Source organism: Colias croceus, chromosome 1 (genome assembly GCF_905220415.1).
Source record: "Colias croceus chromosome 1, ilColCroc2.1".
NCBI lineage: Eukaryota > Metazoa > Arthropoda > Insecta > Lepidoptera > Pieridae > Colias > Colias croceus.
The window spans coordinates 9,359,038-9,381,532 of NC_059537.1; the positions used below are offsets into that span (position 1 = coordinate 9,359,038).

Here is a 22,495-nt window from a genome sequence, read left to right on the forward strand (position 1 = left end):
TACTATGTGAGTTTCACGTACGTAAATAAAGGTCAGACCGGGCCGCGCCGCCCCTGTGTGCGAAGTGTGCGGCGCACACAGGCGCCAAGACAATAGGGGCGCCGCGCCGCCACTGCCACCTAAATTATTTTTGTTACCTATATGATTGTTTTTTGTAGTGGAGTATCGACAAGTAAGTAGGTAAATAGGCGCAACATAGGCCTTGTAAACAACAAAACATCTATAACGCTTATTGAACAAGTCTCTCAATATTTAATGTTTATTATTATTCACGTTTTAAATGGTTTCATTTTTCGTTTAGGGTTTTAGTTTACATTTCTTACGAGCTCAACGTTAAAACGGCGGCAGTTCTTTGAACCAGAGAAAAAGTACTAGTTATTTTAAACCGTAGAGGCGCCGAGTTTGTATGAGTATGAGTGAGTTTCTGAACGCAACCCGATGCGATGCGTGCGACGCAAGCGGGGGTGGTGTCACGGGTATTCCCCGATTTTAACGAACGAGATAGCTAAGGCAAAACAAAACAAATGAACAATCATTTGATTGAAAGTGTGTGTGTGTGTAAGGTGCGCATTGAATTTTTATAATCATTGTTTGGGTGTTACCTTCTGATTGTTTTAACGTGTTTTCACGATGAGTGATAGTAATCATGATAAAAAAAAGAAATTATCTGGTTACCAGAATCTTATAAGGAAAAGAAAACAAGAAGAAGAACGTCATAAAAATGCAACTAAAATAAGTAAATATTTTACGGCTCAACCATCCACTTCGACACAATCATTAGAGACAGAAACCAGTCATGTTATCGATGAAAGTGTTATTAAATCTGATTAAAAAAACGCTTCATGTAGTGGTAAGTGTGTACTTTTTATGTAATTTTGTATAAAATAAATATTATAACTTCTGTTTGCGATATTTTAAACTTTTTTTTTTTTTTCAATTTTGAATAGAAAAATTAACTTTTTTTCCGGCCGTTTTTAGAGATTAGATGGAAGGAACAGACAGACAAAAATTGTAAAAAATTATATTTTATTTTATGTACTTTTTACTGAATGCGTACATCCATAAGCATTTAGTAAAAAGCGGTTATTTTAATATTACAAACAGACACTCTAATTTGTATAAATATAAATAATTATTCATAGATAGATAAATCAGTTTATTCAGACAAGGAGATAGATAGGCACTCATGTGAACAATATTATGGATTTGTTTGTCTGTTATTAATTTAAGATGATGCCGCCGAAGTTACGTCTGTGCCTGTGCCTGATACACCATCGTCACCGTCAAGACAATTATCGTCACCAATACCGTAGTATATTATTATTAGTCTGTGCCAATACCAACTTATTTTATAATTTTGTATAATATTTGTACCTATTCTTGCAAATGTTAAGACTCTTGTTGTTTTTTTAAAACATAACATAGGTAGGTAATAGTCATATTAGTATTATTATTCTTAGAAAAAAGTCAGCTTCTTTGTTATTCATATTTAAGTATTAAATTCTTTGTATTAATAAAGCATGTTAAAATTTTGTTCGAGTTTTATTTTTCGCAGTAATTGGCAAGCAGAAGCGAACGGGATTTACCTATTTAGTATCCTAATTCCTAAATGTTCCACAGTTTTGTACACTTAGATATTAATGATAATATTATCTAAGTACTGTAAAACTGGAGAACACTTATTTCAGTCAAAATTAACAATTAAAAATATTCATTCAAAAATTAAATTCGTTTTTTATGATGATTCGTTAAAAAAGAGGCGCTTCATAGGTTTCGCACACAGGCGCTGCCGAGGGTCGGCGCGGCCCTGGGTCAGACCACACCAAGACCTAACAACTCCGCGACGCGGCGTCGATTTTGGTATGTCTGAATCTTGTCAAAGAATTTTCACTTCTGACGAGCGAGGGTATTCGGCACATGCTCTTTTTATTGTTTATTAAATCAATATCATAATATATTCCGGACTAACGACATTGATGATACGTAACTAGGCAAGAGTTTTTCGCGAATTCCTCTCATTGCTTCATCTTTATCTAAAAAATCAGGCCTAAAATAAGCTATGGCAATAACCACAGAATAAAAGGGGACGGCAACCGATGATATAATAATCAACATATTTTATTTAGATAGAGTTGTCATTGCTTTTGAAGTTATAAGTTTAGTTCAAGGTTAAGTTTAGTTCCTCAAACATAATTTTCATGACGTTACATACATAATATTTTTATAATATTATTACGGTAATGCATACCTTCTGAAATACACAAAGTAATAATCATTATAAATAGGTAGGTAGGTACATAATATTGTAACGTATGACTGCACTGGTAGGTACCTACTGTTTATTGAGTACAATCCCCTTCCTCTCTTTATTTGTTAAGGGATCCATATTCCTTAACCCTTTATTAAAGCTTTATTGTAACGTCACAATAAAGCTATAGGTATTAATTAAGTTGATTATAAAACATTTCTAGTTATTAATTATTCCACCAACTCTCAGTGGAATTGCTTTATTCTTCATTATGGTTGTAGGTAATCACTTCATGGTATGAACAAACACCTCAGGCATTTCGTTCATTTATTAATTTCATGACGATTTGATGTTACTACTGCATGCAGAGGGGTTGTAACTTCCTAGGTTTCCAAGCCTTGAGGCGAAATTTAATAATTTTGGGGTACGTTTAAATGAGTATAGCCTTACATATTATATTGAAGGTATATGTTTCAAATTAAACGGGGTAGGAGGCAATGTACATAATAAGATTATCGATCACATAGAATTAAAATCCATGTCTATTCAAAGGTTGTTTCACATTGTCTCCTCGATGATAAATTATAACGAAAGGCTATCTCTAAATGACTTATGAGGCGTGGTAAGTTATGTTTGTATGCATTTTATATGCAGACTACAAAAATAAATGCACAAAAGCTCAACAAAAGACATTTCACAAAGAGCGTTTTTGTAGGGCTAATTTGTGAGATTTGCCTCGCATTTCACTTTGCGTCGACTTCAGAACGTTGCAAGGTAGTTAAAAAAGGTTGTGCATTATAAGTTACTCATATGAGCAGGCGTGGTCATGCCCCCGCGCGTTGGTGCATTAATGCCTTATACAACTTAATGCAAGCTTGCACGCGGGCCACTTGTGCCCCGTAACGAGAGATGGCAAAGAATATTCGTCAGATACGTCATATTCCACTATTTATATGTATGTTCTATAATAATATAAATTATTTGTGTAATTTTATGAAGGTTCTTGTTACTTATATAATATACAAGTAGTCCCGGTAAACGTTGTTCTAATATATTGTTTGTCACTTAAGGTTATGAAAAATAGATGTTGGTCGATAGATGATGGTCGAACCTCAGATCTTCCCAATACCTAGGCATAAAAAATTTCACGAGAATGAGTCCAATCATTTCGGAGGAGTATGGTAACTAACATTGTGACATGAGAATTCTAAAATACATAGAGATATCTATAGAGATTATAATATGGATTAATGGCCATGATTTATTGACATTGTAGCCTCAAAAGTATCGTGCGTAGGAGTTGAATTAGGAAATGAGATTGGAACTCCAATAATTCCTTCGTTAATAATGAACTTTATAATAAACTTTATTGGCCTTTAAAATCTAGACGAGTGGGAGTCAAACAATATTATGATTTGTATAGGTAGTCAACCATATTTTATAAGTATGATTTTTTGACAGTATACATAAGTAATTATTGTACCTACCTACCAAGTCTAATTAGAATTAATCTTTAGAATTAAGACGTGTCTTGAAATATGCTAATGGTAGTTTCTAGTTACATAATCTATGACATTAACTCTACCAGAAGCCGTTAGCTAAAAGTCTGAAAGGCTTTGTGTTGGTTTGAAAATCTGGGGCCACTTGCAACGTGCACTTTCCACAATAAGTTATTTGCATTAATATAATATAAGAAGCTTGTGAACTCATATATAATTATTTTTTTCAAGGAGCGCAAGTATACTGGATAATAGTGTATGCAGATAGTTTTAATAAAATAATATACTTATTATTTATGAATCCTGTATTTTTTGGGATATATAACCATACAACCTTCGAGCTTCGAGTGTATTTGTGATAATAATGAGCTTCTTGGTGGGATCACTCTGAATGACATTTTCAAATAATAATAATTAATCAATCGATTAAGCTATATCTTATTAAATAATGATAATAAAAAAGTCATGAGTCATAGATACCTGTTATCCTGATTTATTGAGTACTAGCTTTCCACCCGCAGCTTCGCCCGCGCAGTCAAAGAAAAACCCGCATAGTTCCCGTTCCCGTGGGATTTCCGGGATAAAACCTATCCTATTTCCCGGGGTAAAAAGTAGCCTATGTCGAGAAAGGTCTCGGGTATCAAAATATCTCTATACCAAATTTCATGCAAATTGGTTCAGTAGTTAAGGCGTCATTGAGTAACAGACAGATGACAGAGTTACTTTCGCATTTATAATATTAGTATGGATACAGTAACAAATATACAAATGCAAGTAAATTGGAGATTTAAATGAATCCTGCGATCTTAGAAGACCTATAGATTATGGCTGCTAGGAGATCTAGTCCCTAGATCCTTGTTAGAATCAAGTAAGAGACAGAATTGCTAACGGAACAATGGAACCAAATTATACAGATGGGAATTAATCAGTAAGCTTTAGGTAGAGGATCAGAACGCCTTGCAATGTAACGTGGTTAAGATACAGCTCTATGGGTTTATATCGTATTATTGTCTTATACTTACTACTATTTATGAGTTCATACAAAATTTATGTTTTTGATTTGATTATGCAAGTTGAGTTTAAAAATTTTATATTTTAATATTTTCCGTGTGATAAAATATATTGATGGAAAACATGGAAATTGGAAATACATCACTATGTCTGTATTCTAAAAAAAAAATTACTATTTTTAAAATTGTTATAATATGTCCCAATTTATTAGAAACTAGTGGTCCGCCCCGGCTTCGCCTGTGGTACATATTTCGTAATAAAAGGTAGCCTATGTCCTTTATCGGGTATCAAAATATCTCCATACCAAATCTCATGCAAATTGGTTCAGTAGTTTAGGCGTGATTGAGTAACAGACAGACAGACAGAGTTACTTTCGCATTTATAATATTAGTATGGATAGAATAGAAAGGGTTATGGAGTGGGACGCTATTATGTATCATAAAATGAATTCAAAATAATAATATTTATTCGATTCATCCTAAATATCTAAAGTTTTCTAAAAGCGTCTCTGAAATGGCACGTAATAAACCATCTGATATATCAAATACTTTGAAAGCAATGATGAATCACCGTACTATATAAATCCAGATTCAGACGATATTAAAAGTAAGAAAATGTAGGTCAGGTATTGCGAATAAATTCAGATAGAGCCTAATGCGCGTCGACATTACGAAGTCAGGCAGAGCGGGTTGCGTTAACTCTTCATTTGTCATCTATTGATATGCGTGGCATCTTTACAAGTCCTTACTAATATTATAAATGTGAAAGTTTGTCTGTCTGTAATTTTAAGACATTCTTATTTAGGTAATTCTGAGTTTTGATAAAAAAAAACATGTTGCTTCCCGGTGATCAAATAATTAATTTGGAATCATGTATTTGCTCTAAGATAGGTAATTAATAATTTAGACAGGTAAGTATTAAATGTTTATTATTATTATTAGTTTCTTTTCCTCCTACCTATAATACCTACCTTTTTTGTAACAGCAACGTGGTGGCAATGCAATAATAAAGCTCAAAATCTTATTTTTTAATAGTCACATTTAACATAAATAATAATTATTTAATATTTTATGTAACTAAGTATCATGACAAGCATGGGCAACTGATGATACCAGCTATAAATTTTACTAAAAGCTGAGCCAAAAATAAATTCACTTAACTCCTTTTATCTTCATGTACACTCATGAAGATACTCATCATTACCTGCTGCACTTACTCAGTCATAAAAGTATTTCAATGGTGATTGAACTGAACACGCCTAAGTGCAAGTCGCATTAGAGATGCGACGCCGGCGGACATCCGAGTTTCAACAATAGTGTACGCTTTCAAAAACGTAAACAGCTGCCTAAAATGATGTCAAACACAGTCCTAACATTCCTTCCTCTCTTGAAATATTTACAAACACTTTGTAACTTATTTAAATAGCTTAATATTGTACAACTCTTGTATCTAATAACATTTTCAATTATTACGATCGTGTGTGCTCAAATGGAGTAAGAAATAAACATGTTTACTTTTTATTCCACGGAAGAAAAGTAATATTGGATATGTTCTGAATAAAATGTATGAAAAAGTTAATATGTAGGACCGCACACGTTGCGGCCGTGGAAAAAAAGATGGATCTTTGTGAATAATGTTCGGTCGCGAACTGTAGTAATGGACAGCACTAAATATTGCACCAAGGGAAATAAATTACACCACTTTTTCAGTCTCACAAAAAGTGTTCTTCGTTTTCTCTTTCACAGGGTCTCGGAGCAGAAAAAGTTTAATATGTTACGGTGGACAGTGATTATGTGAGTGAATGAGGAAGGCGAATGGGTGCTTTGTGATAGCTAGTGTCTATTTGGAAACAAATTTTTATAGGGAACGATACTCTACTGAACGATACTCCTTTCTGTAACTTTAAGATTGACTAATTCTTTAAAATTTAAATATTTTCATTGATATGGTGTTCTATGGAATTTTTTTACTCAAAATATCCTGGGTAATCAAATTATGTACCCATAATTAAATTTAGATTGTTGCTTCTAGCACAAATCAAGGTTTATATAGTTAATTAAAAACAGGTACAAAACTGCGAATATAATGAATATAAGTTATCTTAGCTGCTGAAAATAAGCTATAAATGAAAGTCATTACCTATTTTGAGGTGTTAACAAGTTTACAGGCAAATGCATGCAGGTGTAAAGTTTAAATTGCGAGATAGCCGCTTCGCTTTGTGGGAGGAATCAGCGCTCCCTTCAACGCTAAATGGATTTATTACTCGTACCGTTTTACGTGGATCCTGGTAATTACTCTTATTTTACAAGCGCAAATTGTTTATTGTTCATAGTTGGAAAATGGATACCTACTGAAACTTTTATTGTTTCCAACCATTCAGCGCGTTGATTACACTATTTGTCAAAATATTTTTCTGTTTTGCAGCTTTGATTAAAACTCAGTGTAATATAATTAATCATAAGTATACACATATCATGTAGTGTACAATTTACGTTATTTTCTCAATACATTCTGACAGTTTAGATTCCTTTCTAGTTTTCCGATGAATAAAGTTTTTCTGTACGAGTAAAATCGTTTGAAACCATTGCAGTCGACGTCCATACAAAATTGACTTAACAAAAATTCAATTACGAGCTTGGAAATCAAAACAAACAGCACACAAATTACAAAGCGAACAGAACAAGTTCAATATACGGTCACATCCTTCCATTTAAATAACCTAATCCAGGTACGGTGATGTTGCGGTCAGTAATCAGTCGGCAGTAACCGGTGTCCCGTAGGATTTAGTTTCAATCACGGCGGCGACCGCGCGCGTGATTAATGCATACTAAAGAGAGCATCCGTTAGATCACGACCCTTCTAGAATTTTCTAGAACATTTTTTTTCAATACTTCATTGTGATGTGACACATTTTGTAGGATTCATTTAAAATTTTCTGTAAATATCCTCACAGAAGTTGTTAGTAGAAAATTAAGTATTTCAGAGAAAATAAATTCCTTCGCTAATAAATTTAAAAGGTTGCTACCGTAAGCTGATGAATATAGAGCTCCCCTTTCCAGCGATAAAACACATCGGCGATACACGTATTTCGTTGAAAAAATTACCCTTAACCACGTCGTTTACATATAAAGTGTGTGGGAATTAAATTGCTCCGCGATGCGCCGTCCATGCCTATCGTGAAAATTTCAAGCCAAGTTTAGTTGCTTTAATTTTCCGGGCTCACACTGCAGCTACAATGAGTCATGGCCCGAAGCCATCATTACGCTAGGTATGACTTGAGCCTCATTCATTCCCAGTTCTATCTCAGCAAACTTTGTAGTGCGATGCGTGAATGCCATTCGGTATATTAAAAGTCCTGACGTTCGCATTATACCTACTTGCTCCATTCTCGGGCAAGAGCAGAATTACTTCCTATTTTTCTGAACAAATGGGCTAATTGTATGAAAAGCTTTTCATACTCGAATATATTATAATTGAACCTCTGTATTCAGAATTGCGTGAATGGGAAACAAGTAGTCTCAGTGTTGATTAGGAAAGGGGTAGATGAAACTGAAATGGTAATTATAAAAAACCCTTCCTTTAGATAATTCTTTATGTGTTATTTTTAAAAAGGGATCATACTATAAATAATAAATATATTGTTTTATATTTTCTACCACTTCAACGGCAATTTTCTAAAGTACTTAACGTAGGGTTTATAAAGCAATAAAAAAATTAAAAACGTAATTTCTTACGGTAATAGGAGTGAAATATCAATTTGTGTAATAACTTAATTGGATCACGTAAGTGTTTAATTTCATAATGACACATTCAATAGCGAAATAATATTTAAGAAAAATAGCACTCGTAATAATAGTGCAGGTTATGTAATAACTGTATAATATATGTATGTAATTTAACGTTAGCACTACCTAGAAACTTTATTTTCCTCTATACTTCTTACTCAGAAGCATGTCTAAAATATCAGATTGTTTTAACATGAATTTTTTTTGTCTTAAAATATTTGGTTTATGGTCTGGCAACAAACCAAGCAAATATTATAAGTATTATTCAGTAATTTATTTATTTCTTATGTTGCCTATTTACTTTTCATTACTCTCTCTCAATTTAGTGTATACCCCCAAAAAGCTTGAGGTCCTTATTTATGAGTTGATATATTACTTCACGGAATTTTCTGTGCTTGCCAAAGTCTTCATGATGCTAAGAAAGCGAAAGAAACTTCTCGAAGTGATGAATTTATTGAATTGTGAGGCTTTTAAGACTAGTGATGTTATAAGTGCAGCAATTATAAATAGATACGTGTACATATATACAAATTATTGGAAAGCGTACTCACTTTTGTCTCATTTTGCTTATTTTGCTCGATCAATTGGACCACTTGCCCGCTTTATATTAGAGACGAATATTGAATTACCGGTATGAAAATACTATTTCTTAGGTGAAGAAACTTTATACCGATATTACTTTGTATGTTGGTTGTATCAATCTATCGGCCTATATGGTCATATGATGTACAATATTAATGTAGATACCTTAATAAGTGGTTTGATTATGATGGCAATTGCCCAAGTGGAGATTGTACATCATGAAATTAGTACGAAACTAACAGCTGAAAGAGACGACGATGAAACTACCGTAAAAATAAAACTTAGAAAGTATTTGAAGCACTACGAACTGTTACTAACGTAAGTAAAACATGTCAAGTGCCACATTTCATGCATTTTAGTAGTAAATTAGTTTAACAGAAATGTACGTAAATAGCAGCGCACTTTACTCGATTGAAAAAACTATTTAAATTGAACATTTGAGGATTGATATGAACTACAGTGAATTATATATGTATCCTAATGAGAAAAAAGATATGCTTAGAATTAAAAGAACGACTTGTGATATCAAATCCGCTAATGATGGATGTATTAAAGGAAGGGACTGGCTGTCTTACCGGCTATGCCTAGCAAAAGAGCCAGAGCCTCATATCTAAACTTGTACATCAAAAGGTCAAATAAAGATTTATTTTATTATTTTTTTATATTATACGGATATATAAGGATTACGGCCTGTACCATTACAAACCACCTGTTAAGTGTTTTCTAAGTATTATTATAAGTTAATGTAGTAAGATAATGAACATTATTTCAGTTACACATCAAAACTTCAAGAGTTAATAACTATAACAATGTTCATACAACTGGGAGTTGCTTCAGCTATTATTTGCGCAATATTGTGCAGACTTTCAGTGGTAAATACGGGTAATTTATCAATAGCGTGCTTTTCATGTAGAAATACAATATAATTGTTTAATATTTTTCAGTCGGTGTCTGTGGATCTTATTGTAACATTGACACCGTTTAGTAGTGCGATGATTTTGCAAATTTTCGTACCATCTTATCTTGGAACTCAGCTCAGTTATAAGGTACGTACATATACCTATTGTATGTATCCTGTATAAACGCACCTCTTGCCCATATACTTAAACTATTACTGCTTTTCTCAAGGAAGGTTGTCTGGAAGAGATCGCTGCTTTAGCGATAAGACCGCCTGTTGTGCTCAACTGTGTCTATTTATTTCTGTTTCTACTGTTTGGTGCACAATAATGTACCTACTTTTGTTTATTTATTTGTTGTTAGTAAACCTATCTTCTACCTGTTTTCTAGTTTAATTGATTTGTGTACGCACAAATACGCCCTTTCTATGAATGTTTGCTTTTCTTTTAAACACAGATAAATCTTTTACCTTTCTGCGGTCGTAAGAATGTAAAACTTTCAGAGTGAAGAGTTAGTCAACGCAGCGTATACAACTGAGTGGATTCATAGATCAGAAAGTTTCAAGAGGAGTCTTAAACTTTTCATGCAAAGAGCTCAACTGAAAATATCTTTAACTGGTTGTGGGTTACTGCCGCTGACCTTGTCCACGTTTACTTCGGTAAGATTTAAAACCAAAATAAATGACATGTTTTGTAAAATTGCTTCAAAGGTAGGTACTTTGTAATAAATTTTATTTAAACAAAATTAGTACCTAAATATTAAGCATTTACCTATTATGTACAAGTAGCTATTTTTATATTTACATAATAGATATGTGCTTTATAGGTACTTAGGTTTGTATATTTGAGAATTATATTTCAGTCAACAACTAATAAAATATGATATTCTCATGTACCCTCAATATTTTAATTTCAGATTATGAAGACAGCGTACTCATTTTTCACTCTAATAAGAAATTTTCAAGATCGTGATTAATTAGGTAAAAACCTAATATTAATATTACCTAGGTCCTAGGTAATTATTTCATCTATTTAATGAAAAATAATTGTAAAATTTTCATTTCATTCGAGATATTATCATTACGATAATAAAACTTAGAGATATAGGGTACCACAATAAAATTAAAGACGAAAATAGAGGCAGACAGAAATAACAATAGTAGAGTAGTTTTACGTAGTAATAGTAAGTACTTAAGTATTATATTATCTGTGGTAGTAGCACAGTATTACAATATTATTTCCTATACATATGTAATACTGTGGTCGTAGTTAGTACTTATGCCCTTGGTTTTGTGAAACAAGCCATTTTACGCAGACTGTACAATCTCTAATCTGTACAATTGTCTGATTAATGTTAATAAAAAGAATGTTACATAATTCTGTTTCGTGAAACATGTGTTACAAATAACTATAAACTTTTGTTATAAAACCTAGTTTTTACCTCAACGAGCGTTCATGTTCCAAAGTGTTGGCGAGCTAAAATTTATGCTGCATATTTAAAACTTAGTTCGAATTGAATTTAATAATTTAAATGGACTAAAATTTATTGTTTGAAGTCATGATATATTTGTGAAATACTCGTATATGTCATCTTTTTTAGTGTCTACTATTACAAAAAAAAAATGAAATGTAAAAAGAAAATATACTTAAAATAAGATAGGCAATTCTATTCCTTACGGGAAATAATATAATAGGAGATAATCTATTCCTTATAATAAATAAGCGATAATAAATATCCCCTAATAAAAAATTATTTAATAAAATTTTCCCAACTACCTAGGTACTAATTAACTAAATTCACTTTCAATTATCTTGCAGTTCATTCACTCTACAATGTATACCTAAGTTCACGTAGCTGAGATCTACATTGCTAACTCCAAGAACGTTTTCGACCGCAAACACTTAAACGGAGAACATTATTAGTATTCATTATACGAGACTGGATCTAAGAGCCTCTAAGAATTTAAGACGAGAGATTTTACTAGCAGTCATTTCCCGAGCTCAACCCCTGCAATTAAAACGCACCCAAAGGGTTGCACCGCTCTCAAAATTGCAAACACGTCCATTGTTTTAATCTACTCCTCCACAATCCAGAAGGATATAATACAGTATGATAATGTCTTCTAGTTTACATTGAGCTTTTAGTGTGCTGCGAAATGTACTGTGTACTTTGCGAAGGAAGGCTCATAGACGCTGGTCGGTTTTATTCGCGCGGAATTCACAGACTTATACTCGATTGAAATATTAATATCAACTCTTAGTTGTTATAACAACTGAATATAAACGGATATTTATTTTCTCAAGTTTCATGGTGCGTAATAAAGCTCCTTATTTCAATTATTGTTTCTAATAACGAGGATAAAAGATAATAAAGTATAAGTTATAGTCCAATCGACTTAAATGTTTCAGCAAGCTGTTAAAATACTGTTTTAAAACAATATTCTTATTGTATGGAATATTATTTGAGAAATTCCATAGTTTTGTGTTCATTTTGTATAGTGAATTATGGTTTAATAATGCAGTAACAGTCATATAATTTAGCAAAACGATGTCATTATAATAAGAGCGAGTTAGGACGCAATAAGGTGAAAATCTTTCATTAAATTCGCTGTAAACTTATTGTTTTGTTCTATGAGAGGTAGTATTTTATTAAAATAACTGTTGTTACTTGGATACGTCCAAATTTTCATAGAATAGGAATATTGTCGTCTGCGGAATTGGCTATGTAGGTATCGCTGCCTGTTTTCCTTCTTGTAGGTAAGTTGTAGCACTTTAAAACAAACACAATACAATAATTGCTTATTATACACCTCTTGCAGCAATATATTACATTCAAATGTTATTATGAATTAGCAATAAAGATTAGGAAATCTCTAGAAACTATTAAAGGGGTGAACGTTCACAGCTTATAGCCGGCGCCACGTGCAAACGGGGTCATTAGCGAACTTCAAATTATCGCCGATTAAAATTACTAGTGCGACGATATCAGGAACGGCGCGTAGTAATTGCTTTCAATAATAATTAATATCGTTCATTTAAATGTTGCTAATAAAGTTTATTTTGGATATGCATGTTTCACTGTCCTCTGGCTGCTATGAAATGAGTGATGCGTTGTTCTATTTCAATCCCGAAGACCACAAAGGACGATCGAGGAATAAGTTCATTTTATTTTATAAACAATAGAGTTAAAATTAAAGTGAAACTTTTATTACATCGGCTCAAACTTTTTGGTCTGTGTAGCGCATGTCGCGTGACGCACGATACGTACGATAATTATCGTACAATTACGATAATTTTTAGTTAAATGTCTATAGTGTGAAAGAAAGTTTCACTTTTACCGTGGTTTCATAAAACCACACAACATTTTTATTATTCTGTAATTTATATGAACACAATACTTATAGTTTTAAGTTTATAATTAGGTGCAAAGTACATACATAATGTATTAGGTATAATCTAGAAATTAATTAAAATCATTGCTACACAATATCAACATTAAGTAGAAGTTACTTTATTAATGAATTTAAAAGGCAGTTTAATATAAAAAATATTGTATCATCATCATAAGCCCATGTTTGACTGCAGGGACTTTATATGAAAAATGTAGGCCGCAATCCATCACGTTGGCCCTTAAACTTTCAGTGCGCAGACATGCCACTTTCCTGACGATGTTTTCCTAATGAAATGAGTGTTGTGTATATATCTTCATAATATTATATAAGACGAGGTTCGCATATTTATATGAACCAAATATTGAAGAAGTTTGAAACTTATATTTACTCAATAAAAAATTCTTTGACAATAGCAAGCAATGCCAATAACAAGCATAAAACCGTGGCCGTAACTCCTAACAAAGTAATTGTAACAATCACTTGTGGGGAGTTTACACAAGTTCGCAGAATGAAAACGACCATTAAAAACTATCTAGTTTTGAAACTTTGTACATTCCCTCTTGTTACAGTTTGTGTAACATTGTCAAGTTTGCTATCTGTTAATACTGAGTGCTCTTCAGGATAGCACTAATGATCTTGCCCATTATGACGCGTGCGTGTCTCGGAAACGGCTGAAGGAAAACATGTTACCACTGAATAAACACGAGCTCATGTGTGTGAACTTTAGCCTACAATCTACTCGAATGCTATGCGCAAAAGTGGAATAATCAAATCTTTTCCAATTTCCATGTATTGTGTTTTCTTTACGGCGTTGTGATTTCTTCTGAGACGAGTAGTAGCTGAACAAGATAAAAGTGTTATGTTATTTATACTATGATGAAGAACGATCTCAGTTGAAATTCGAAAGGTCAGCATAAAACAGTTTTTTTTTATATTTTACTTCTTTTGTCGTACAATGAACCGAAGTCTGAATAAATAATAATAAATTAATGTTCATTTAGAGAATCTTAAAATACAAACGCAAATTCTGGTGTCGAGGGATATCCGAGTTCGGAATTAGTAAGAATAACAAAATGAGATTGTACAGCTTAATGATAACAAAACATTGGATCAAAAAGCCTTGTTTAAAATTATACATAACGTTAATTAAACCCATCAATTATTGCGGACACATCGAGTTTAGTAAATTGAAATTTGTACAGCAAATGTTTGCTTTGATCCATAATATTCTAAATGTGATTATATATTAAGTATATTTAAAGCGAAATTCAATACCTATTATATACAATTTGGATTAAAATTTATTCCATAATGAATACAAAGTTAGAAACGGAATGGTAAATAACTCTTAGGTTAGGAATGGTAAAATGGAAACTGTTAGGTTTTCACTAAATTCAACGTTTTGAATTTTTTGGTTTTCATTTTGGTTTTTTAATAAACAAATGAAAATGTTTCTATGTATATTTTCGTTAATACTCGAAATTTATTCGTCTTTGTATTGAAGCTGGATAATATTAGAAGACTGGTGATTCTGAATACATATCAAGATATTTTTATGATCATGCTAAAAAACAAATATCCGTTGGCATAGGAGTTGAATATTATCTGTAACTACATCAATTTTCAGATCTTTCCGAATTTTTCCTCGTCTATAAAATATAAATTTCTGCTTGCAGCTATATATATTATATTGTATTGATAAGGTATGTAATGAGTTTGCATTCTTCAAAGAATAGGACATTAGGCCTGTCTGTGGGTGTCGTTCAGTTTGGTTCGATTCGAAGTTAGGACCTCTCAAGCAGGGGTTAATCACATCACCCAGTATTGCCACCTTCAAAAGTTCAAATACCCATCTTTAACTGAAATCTTCGTCTACGTCTTTTATTAAATTTGAAGATTTGCGGAACACAATCATTATTATTTATGGAATTTGTTAATTAGGTATTCAATATTCATTCATTAAATTGTTTGAAATTGTAAGCTGAATTGTGAAGTTTATATTTAAGAAGTCTTCAGCCGGTGAGCGCAAATTAATCTGCTGCTTAGAGTTGTTTAAAAATTCAAATCATCTTTACGACGCGGCCACTTCCTGCTCGTAAGCTGCGGATGAATAATAAATTTTTCTATTTGAAACGTCGTTTAAACGCAGATATTGTCGGAACAATAGGAACTAAGATGGAAAGGCCTCAAAGGAAGTGAGGGTTGATTCGCGCCGTAACGAATACCCCGAGGCTTCTATCTGCTGAATAAAAGTATCGTCTAGTATACACTATCCGGCCTAATGATGCCTCCTGAAAATATCGTGACACCCACCTCGAGAGATGTTCCACCTTTGTTGTACATCGTAGATTTGAGAGGGGATTGTACGAGGCTCATAGCTGCTACGAAAACAATAAGCTTAAGTACCCTTTCAGGAGGGAAGTTTAGCCGGCGATTTAATGAGAGGAAAGATAGAAGGAGTTACACTATTTGTTCAGTCGGGACAGTGACTGCTAACACTATCCCGGAGGTGTATCCCGTTGGTTTGTACCGTTTATGAATTAATATTTTCTAGTTGGGAATTCCGATTATTTGTGCATGAAAAATTTTCATTTGTCACCCTTATATTAAATGGAGTGTCATATATTAATCGGAAATGTAATAGAAATACATGGGTTTTTTTTGTAAAGAAAAGAGAAACAAATACACATTACAAAAATCGTGATTATAAAATATTTACTTTAGAATGAAATAATTTTCGTTTATAAGTATGCACTTTACACACTCTACATAGTACTTAACCTGAGGCGAAGCTTAAATATTTATTTTCCAAGAATCAAAGTAAATACAAATTAAATGTTTACAATACAATATTTAAACAATACCTGTACCAAGAATCTTGTTCAAGTGATCTTAAATTATAACTTCAAAGAATTTTTCCCTAGTAAAGTGTTCTTGAACCGACGACAGTTATGTTGAAACTAACTTCTCGGCTGATTTAATGGCACTTTCAAAAATAAGGCAAGTCGAACAAAGTTACCTGTTGATACTAAATTTTTATAGGTTTTCAAACGGTATGAAACAGTAAGTCAATTGAACAAGTGCAGAAAAATTCATCTCGCTAATGTAGTCCTAGTAAGCTCTTCAGGAGTGCGAAAGAACAAACTACATTGTGAGATTATCGTTTAAACAAACCGTTCCTTAACATTTGCAATCTAAATACAAATATTTGCATATGAAGCGAAGCGACGATTGATTGCGAGTTTTCAGCAACAGCAAGCACAATATGTAAATGCTAAGAACACTATAAATGAAAGGAAAACAAAATAATATTATTTATAACATCGCTATATGAAAACAGTGCTTTGACGTTTAAATTATAAATGCGGAGTGCCCATAAAGAATAAGTTGAATTTTTCTTACTGAGTTGGTAATTAGAACGAACTGCTGGACCATTTTGCGAGTGGACGGCGTCACCTTCACTAATTGCATCTCATTAAAAAATATACGGCTTTCCGCAATTAACCTATATTCCTCTGTGATCATATTAACATATTTATAGTAGCGCTTATTAAGATTAATGGCGCATTTCTTTTATCGTTTTAACAGAATTTATGGAATGGTAAAGTAACGGGCACTTGCTCAAAGAGTGACTATTATTTGCATTTGCTATTAATTTTGTCGCATTAAATTAACCTCGAGTTAATCACAAGGCAGTGAAGTCTTTGTGGCCAATTTTTGTAATTTTACTTATTAACAATTTTATATTTAAACGAGGCATGAAAAGGATTTACTTCACTCCTTGTTGTTTAGTAGGGATGAAATAGTATCAAAATTAAATATCTGTAGACACCTTTCTTCGAAATGGAGATAGAAGATAGGCTAAGCTGCTTTAAAATAAACAAGATATATTGGAAAATTCTGGGTATTTATCCAGATACATCAAAAAACTTGTATTTATCCATATACTCAAGAGCATTTGTTTTCATTTTTATATTGGGATATGACATTCTCTACACCATAAATTTATTTTTCATTCCACGTCAATTGGACGTATTTATAGAACAAATGATATTATATTTAACAATACTTGTGGTGTCATCGAAAGTTCTGTGTTTCATATTTATGGAGAAGAAAATAATGAAACTGCTGACAATTTTGGAAAGTGATTTATTTAAAACAGATAATGAAATGGAGCGTCAAATATTGCGTAAAGCGAATAAATTCAACGTTAAAAGTTGGAAGATATATGCGATTGTGTCGTATATTTCCAATCTGACACATGTGTCGTCACCGTTTATCATTCACCTTTTATTTTCTGGTAAACTTGAACCACCGGTGTGTGGTTACGATTTTCTTTCCGATGACACAAAACAAAGATTCATTTATCCCATATATTTCTATCAAAGTATAGGAATGCACTTTCACATGCTGAACAACGTAAATGTGGATACGTTTATTTTGGGATTAATGATTTTTCTTATCGCCCAATTGGATATTCTGCAAATGAAGATGAAAAATATAACCGATCAGTCGTCGTTTTTGCGCGAAGAGCCTGACGACGAAACCTCCGGAATAGAGCCAAAAAAGTCAGTTATTGATACTATATTGAAACTTAATAAAGCTTTAGTACATTATCAAGATGTTACCGAGTAAGTGTAAAAAGTACAGATAAAATATAACTTCTTACTGTTACAATTTAACTCAAAAACTGTAACGTTTGCAAAAATACATATTGGAATTCTGAAATTTCATCAATGATTCTTGAAAAATCAAGATATTCTAATAACGTATTTAATTAACCAACTTCTTTTAGGTATTGTTATCTGATAGAAGATGTATTTTCAAAGGCATTATTTACACAGTTTAGCATCGCCTCTGGGATCATTTGTGTTTGTCTGTATCGCTTTACGTTGGTGAGTATCATCGTTTTGATTTCATATCGATTTTAAGACCATAGTAATTTATAGATATTTAGTTGTTTTTAATGTTTGGAGTCAACAGAAAAAAGTTTAAAAGTGATAAAGCGTCTACGGGCTTTTTACATCACATCCTTACAAAAAAAGAAACGTAAAAATAAATATTTTTAGAAGTCAAAAGGTGGGTTTAATTTTTGATCGTAAAAGGAATGTACTCTGATTCTATTAAATCATGTAGTCAACACAACATACTCCGATTCTATTCAATTATCATCGACTGACTACATTACACTAGCATTTTAGTTATCTACAAATGCTAGTCAGTCGAACATTTCATAAACAATATCCCAGCATCAAGGGACAATCGCTGCAAATACTGCCACGTTTCAAAACTCTCACTGAAAAGTACCAGGTCATTTCAGAAATAGGGCTATGATTGATTTAAATTTTTGTTTTATGTTTATAATCGTAAAAATTGGTTATCATTTATTTTTGTTTCATTAAGGTTCACATTTGATATTTAGCATTCCAATGCTTAAAATGGAATGCAAGTTTTGCATTCCATTTCTATTTTATTTTAATACTTAATTAAGCTTTTAAAGTTTATTCTTACTGTATAAAATCTCTAATTAAATGCGAATCATGCCCTCAGCCCGCTCCATGGCAATACTACATATTCCTAACTTCATATATGGCCATAATGATTGTACAAATTTTGATCCCTTGTTGGTTTGGGACGAGGATAATGGATAAGGTTCGTTGGAAAATAATTATTATTTTAAAATATAACATTGAACAATGTTTTACGAATAAATAAACATTTGTGCTTGAAACATTTCGTATTTGGTACTATTGAAACGAAATAATTAACGCTCCTTTAAGAAAGTTCGTTTCGAAAAGGTCTGTGTAAAGCTATGTGTTCATTGAGGAATTTCAAATAGGAATGAGGAAATCTAAAATTGATGATAAAAATCAAAATATGTTAATATGTGCAAAAATATTGCTTATTTCATTTCGTAAAAATTTTCATCGTACATAATAAATTAAAAAAAAAAATACACATGGTTCCTTTTGTATAAATTCTGTACATATTATTCTTATATTTCTTTCCATTAGTAGAGTCATCTGATTTCTTTTATGCCTAGTATGTTTAAGTAACCTAGCAAGCATATTTTACAAAACAAGCATGTTCTCCAAACAAATCCCAGTCCACATATTATTTAGCTTCGATAAATATTTTCAGAGTACTCTTGTGTCTCAAGCGATATACCAGTGTGATTGGACTTCGCAATCGGGCCGATTCAAAAGCAGTGTGCGACTTTTTATGGAGAGAGCGCAACGCCCTCTGACGATAACGGGCTGGAAAATGTTCCTATTGTCCCTGAGTACTTTCACGTCTGTAAGTGATTTGGGAATAGTATCATTAGTGTGTGTATGTGAGATTCCATTTTACAACAATCAGAGTAGTTAGTAGTGCCGTTCTTGCAAACAACTGCTTTTTAAATATTGTTTAGATAATTTAGCTGCCTACATACCTACAAATTTTGAAATTAATGTTTTCAAAGTCCCAGTTGTGTTTTCTTTCTTGTATCTACGTTTATAGATAAATCCACGTTTCATTTAACCCTAGAATACTAAACATCGCCTGACAGGCCGCGTACGGTCAGTTTTTTCCGATTATTTCAAGTACGCGTCCGCGAAGCATATTGTGCTTTCACGCCAATTCGGTATTCTCCGAGCCGCAGTAGCCAACGCAAGCGGGCCAGGCTAGGATGCTTTGTTTACGAAATATAAGGCACTCAGTCGCTTGGGAGGCGATCATTAGTATTTACGGTAAGTTTAATTTTTGGTAACTATTTTTTGTTTTGCGATTTTTTTTAGCATGTAGCTATGTTATAACTTTCGAAATGTTTATTTTATTTTTAGATGGATCTCAACGACGAACAAATAGCCGATTTTTTACTAAATGAGAACTCTGACAGTGAAACTGAGGACCACCTGGAAATTGATCCTTATGACTCTGACGATGCGTGGCAGATCCTTCTTTCGTCGAATTTCGACGGGAAAAAGACTTAGAAAATATTGTACTAGATGACCAGAACCCCTGAACATATAATTACATAGCCATAACATAACAATAAAAATTACTGCTTGGAACATCGCTCTCCAAACTGCAGTTCCTGTGACAAAAAATATATCTGAGTTCAAATTAGTTTGTAGACAAAACTGTAATATTGCCATAAGTTTTATTTAGATTTTTAAGAAGTTTATAAACTCAATAGTATAATGATGCCAAAAAAATAAGATGTAGAAGATTTTTTTTTGTTTTAAGACTGTTCAAAGACTGTTATATTATAATAAAAAATGTTAATGACCTTAAGGTTTTAGTAAAAATTTTATGTTAAAGAAGAATGGTTCAGTTTAGTTTTTGCAAAGGTAGAGGTTTGCCTATTAATTTAGGTTACCTTTATAAATAAAAATAAGGAAAACTGATATAATTTACATATATTACACAGTTTTATTTAAAAAGTAGCCTCCGGAGCGATTATTAGTATTAAGCTGTAGTAAATTTATATTAGTATTCTAGGGTTAATTAAAACAGTCTGAGAATTTTGTTTTTGATCTTTGTTTGAAAATTTCCCAATACGAATTTTATCATCCGTATATATTACGTATTTAGTGTTAAAACTTATAATATAATTGAGTAATGAGTATGCATAGGCAACTAAAATAACATCAATTATCGCGATTGTTTGTTATTATAATAATGCCCAATTACATATTTAATTAATATTATTTCAGATAATGAATTCTGCGTATTCATTCTTTACTTTACTAAGGCACATACAGACCAGAGAAGATTAATCTTTTTTAATTCAAGCTATCATAATATAAGCACTTTTCAATAAACCTTTTATCGGACAAGAAAACAACTTCAATGGAGATTGTATAAAATCAGCAGTTCCTCTTACAAACAATGCCAATTGCTGACCTTTTGAAACGTTGGATGTTAGATAAAGGTTGTTATTTCTTAGATATTTAAAATAGACTCATAATATAAATGTCATTTTAAAAGTAAAAGTTTCGGATAAATTAGTTACGATTTTTTATTAAAAACTTAGATTGCACGATACGTTTTTTTAAATTATATTTTCAAAGTTATGTTTATGGGGTTATTAAATCACATTCATTAAGTTAAATCAAATAATTTTATTTAAAACAAACAGTTATTCTCTAATGAAGCTACATTTATTCCATACAAGTGTGATTAAATAATAAAAGTACAATAGGTACCATCGTGTTTTATTTACCTCATTTATACCATTTTCGTAGCTTTACAATGAAACGTCACACGCAAGAATCGAAGACAAAGGGCGCTCTTAGGTCATCTGTTAGCCGTTCGTAATAAGGCGTTTTTACTGCGACGAACGAAACAATGATTTTGCCAGTGACTAGATAAATAAGATGTCCGGACGTGACGAGGGTACCATTACACTTTTTATGGAATCTTTCAGCGAATGTAACGTCATGCTATCCACCTGTTTCTCTTTGTTTAGGCCTGAATACATTGTTAATGTGAAGGTCGACGGGGAGCATTTTGGAGAAATAGAACTGTCGTTTGGCCTGATTCAAGGATCATCCTGAAATATTTGCAATTTAGTTTGTCATTTGTCTGTTCTATGTATATATACATTTGTCTGATACAAAACAATTTAGATGAACTTCTCGTATTTGTACCTGTTATTTACCGATCTTTTTTCATAAGGTCCGTAAAAGATGATTACGAAGGGGTAGTTCAAGGGCGGGGAAACAAAACGGTCTCTGCCCTAGAAAGTATAAAAAGGTACGTTCATATTCATCTTGGGACGATGATTTAATGGCGATACCTGGATTTATAAGGGTTTCCTATTTCAATGAATAATATATTGAAGATCTTTTGCTCTTGATATTTGCGTCTACCTCCTTGCTTGGAATTGATGCCGTTTTATTAAAACATATATTATGGCACACGTCCCGTTAGTGACACTGAATAATGCGCTACCTATTGCGACTTTTCTCCAAATATTACACAGGAGTTTACTATTAGTTTTTTATTTTTTTTTCTTAAAAATATACGCTTTGTTCGTATTGGACTATAAGTTTGGTTGGAACTGTTATTTGTCAGATAACTTTCAGACATATTA

At 32.3% G+C, this 22,495-nt stretch overlaps 2 protein-coding genes across 4 annotated transcripts; both read left to right on the plus strand.

Moving 5' to 3' along the window:
* The first annotated feature begins 8,877 nt into the window (after positions 1–8,877).
* On the plus strand, positions 8,878–12,124 carry LOC123692158 (odorant receptor 43a-like). 2 transcript variants are annotated; one of them, XM_045636864.1, is made up of 6 exons: positions 8,878–9,443; positions 9,898–9,997; positions 10,070–10,171; positions 10,525–10,680; positions 10,938–11,029; positions 11,840–12,124. In XM_045636864.1, exons 1-5 carry the CDS (start codon positions 9,265–9,267, stop codon positions 10,995–10,997), a joined length of 597 nt encoding a protein of 198 aa, XP_045492820.1. In that variant the 5' UTR covers positions 8,878–9,264; the 3' UTR covers positions 10,998–11,029; positions 11,840–12,124. The 2 variants fall into 2 exon arrangements, with proteins under 2 accessions (XP_045492820.1, XP_045492814.1); XM_045636858.1 differs by having other exon boundaries at positions 10,938–11,001.
* Positions 12,125–17,256: 5,132 nt separating this feature from the next.
* LOC123691843 (odorant receptor 4-like) lies at positions 17,257–21,176 on the plus strand. 2 transcript variants are annotated; one of them, XM_045636430.1, is made up of 5 exons: positions 17,257–18,044; positions 18,209–18,308; positions 18,964–19,065; positions 19,555–19,710; positions 21,114–21,176. In XM_045636430.1, exons 1-5 carry the CDS (start codon positions 17,257–17,259, stop codon positions 21,174–21,176), a joined length of 1,209 nt encoding a protein of 402 aa, XP_045492386.1. The 2 variants fall into 2 exon arrangements, with proteins under 2 accessions (XP_045492386.1, XP_045492394.1); XM_045636438.1 differs by lacking the exon at positions 18,964–19,065.
* The last annotated feature ends 1,319 nt before the right edge of the window (positions 21,177–22,495 follow it).

What these genes read in the sequence shown, in the direction of transcription:
- LOC123691843 (XM_045636430.1), top strand. Translation starts at nt 17,257, where the DNA reads ATGGAGATAGAAGATAGGCTAAGCTGCTTTAAAATAAACAAGATATAT. An exon ending in CATTATCAAGATGTTACCGA is followed by an intron (nt 18,045 to 18,208) that starts GTAAGTGTAAAA and finishes AACTTCTTTTAG; the next exon opens with GTATTGTTATCTGATAGAAG. An exon ending in CCCTGAGTACTTTCACGTCT is followed by an intron (nt 19,711 to 21,113) that starts GTAAGTGATTTG and finishes ATATTATTTCAG; the next exon opens with ATAATGAATTCTGCGTATTC.
- LOC123692158 (XM_045636864.1), top strand. Translation starts at nt 9,265, where the DNA reads ATGATGTACAATATTAATGTAGATACCTTAATAAGTGGTTTGATTATG. An exon ending in CACTACGAACTGTTACTAAC is followed by an intron (nt 9,444 to 9,897) that starts GTAAGTAAAACA and finishes ACATTATTTCAG; the next exon opens with TTACACATCAAAACTTCAAG. An exon ending in TATTGTGCAGACTTTCAGTG is followed by an intron (nt 9,998 to 10,069) that starts GTAAATACGGGT and finishes AATATTTTTCAG; the next exon opens with TCGGTGTCTGTGGATCTTAT.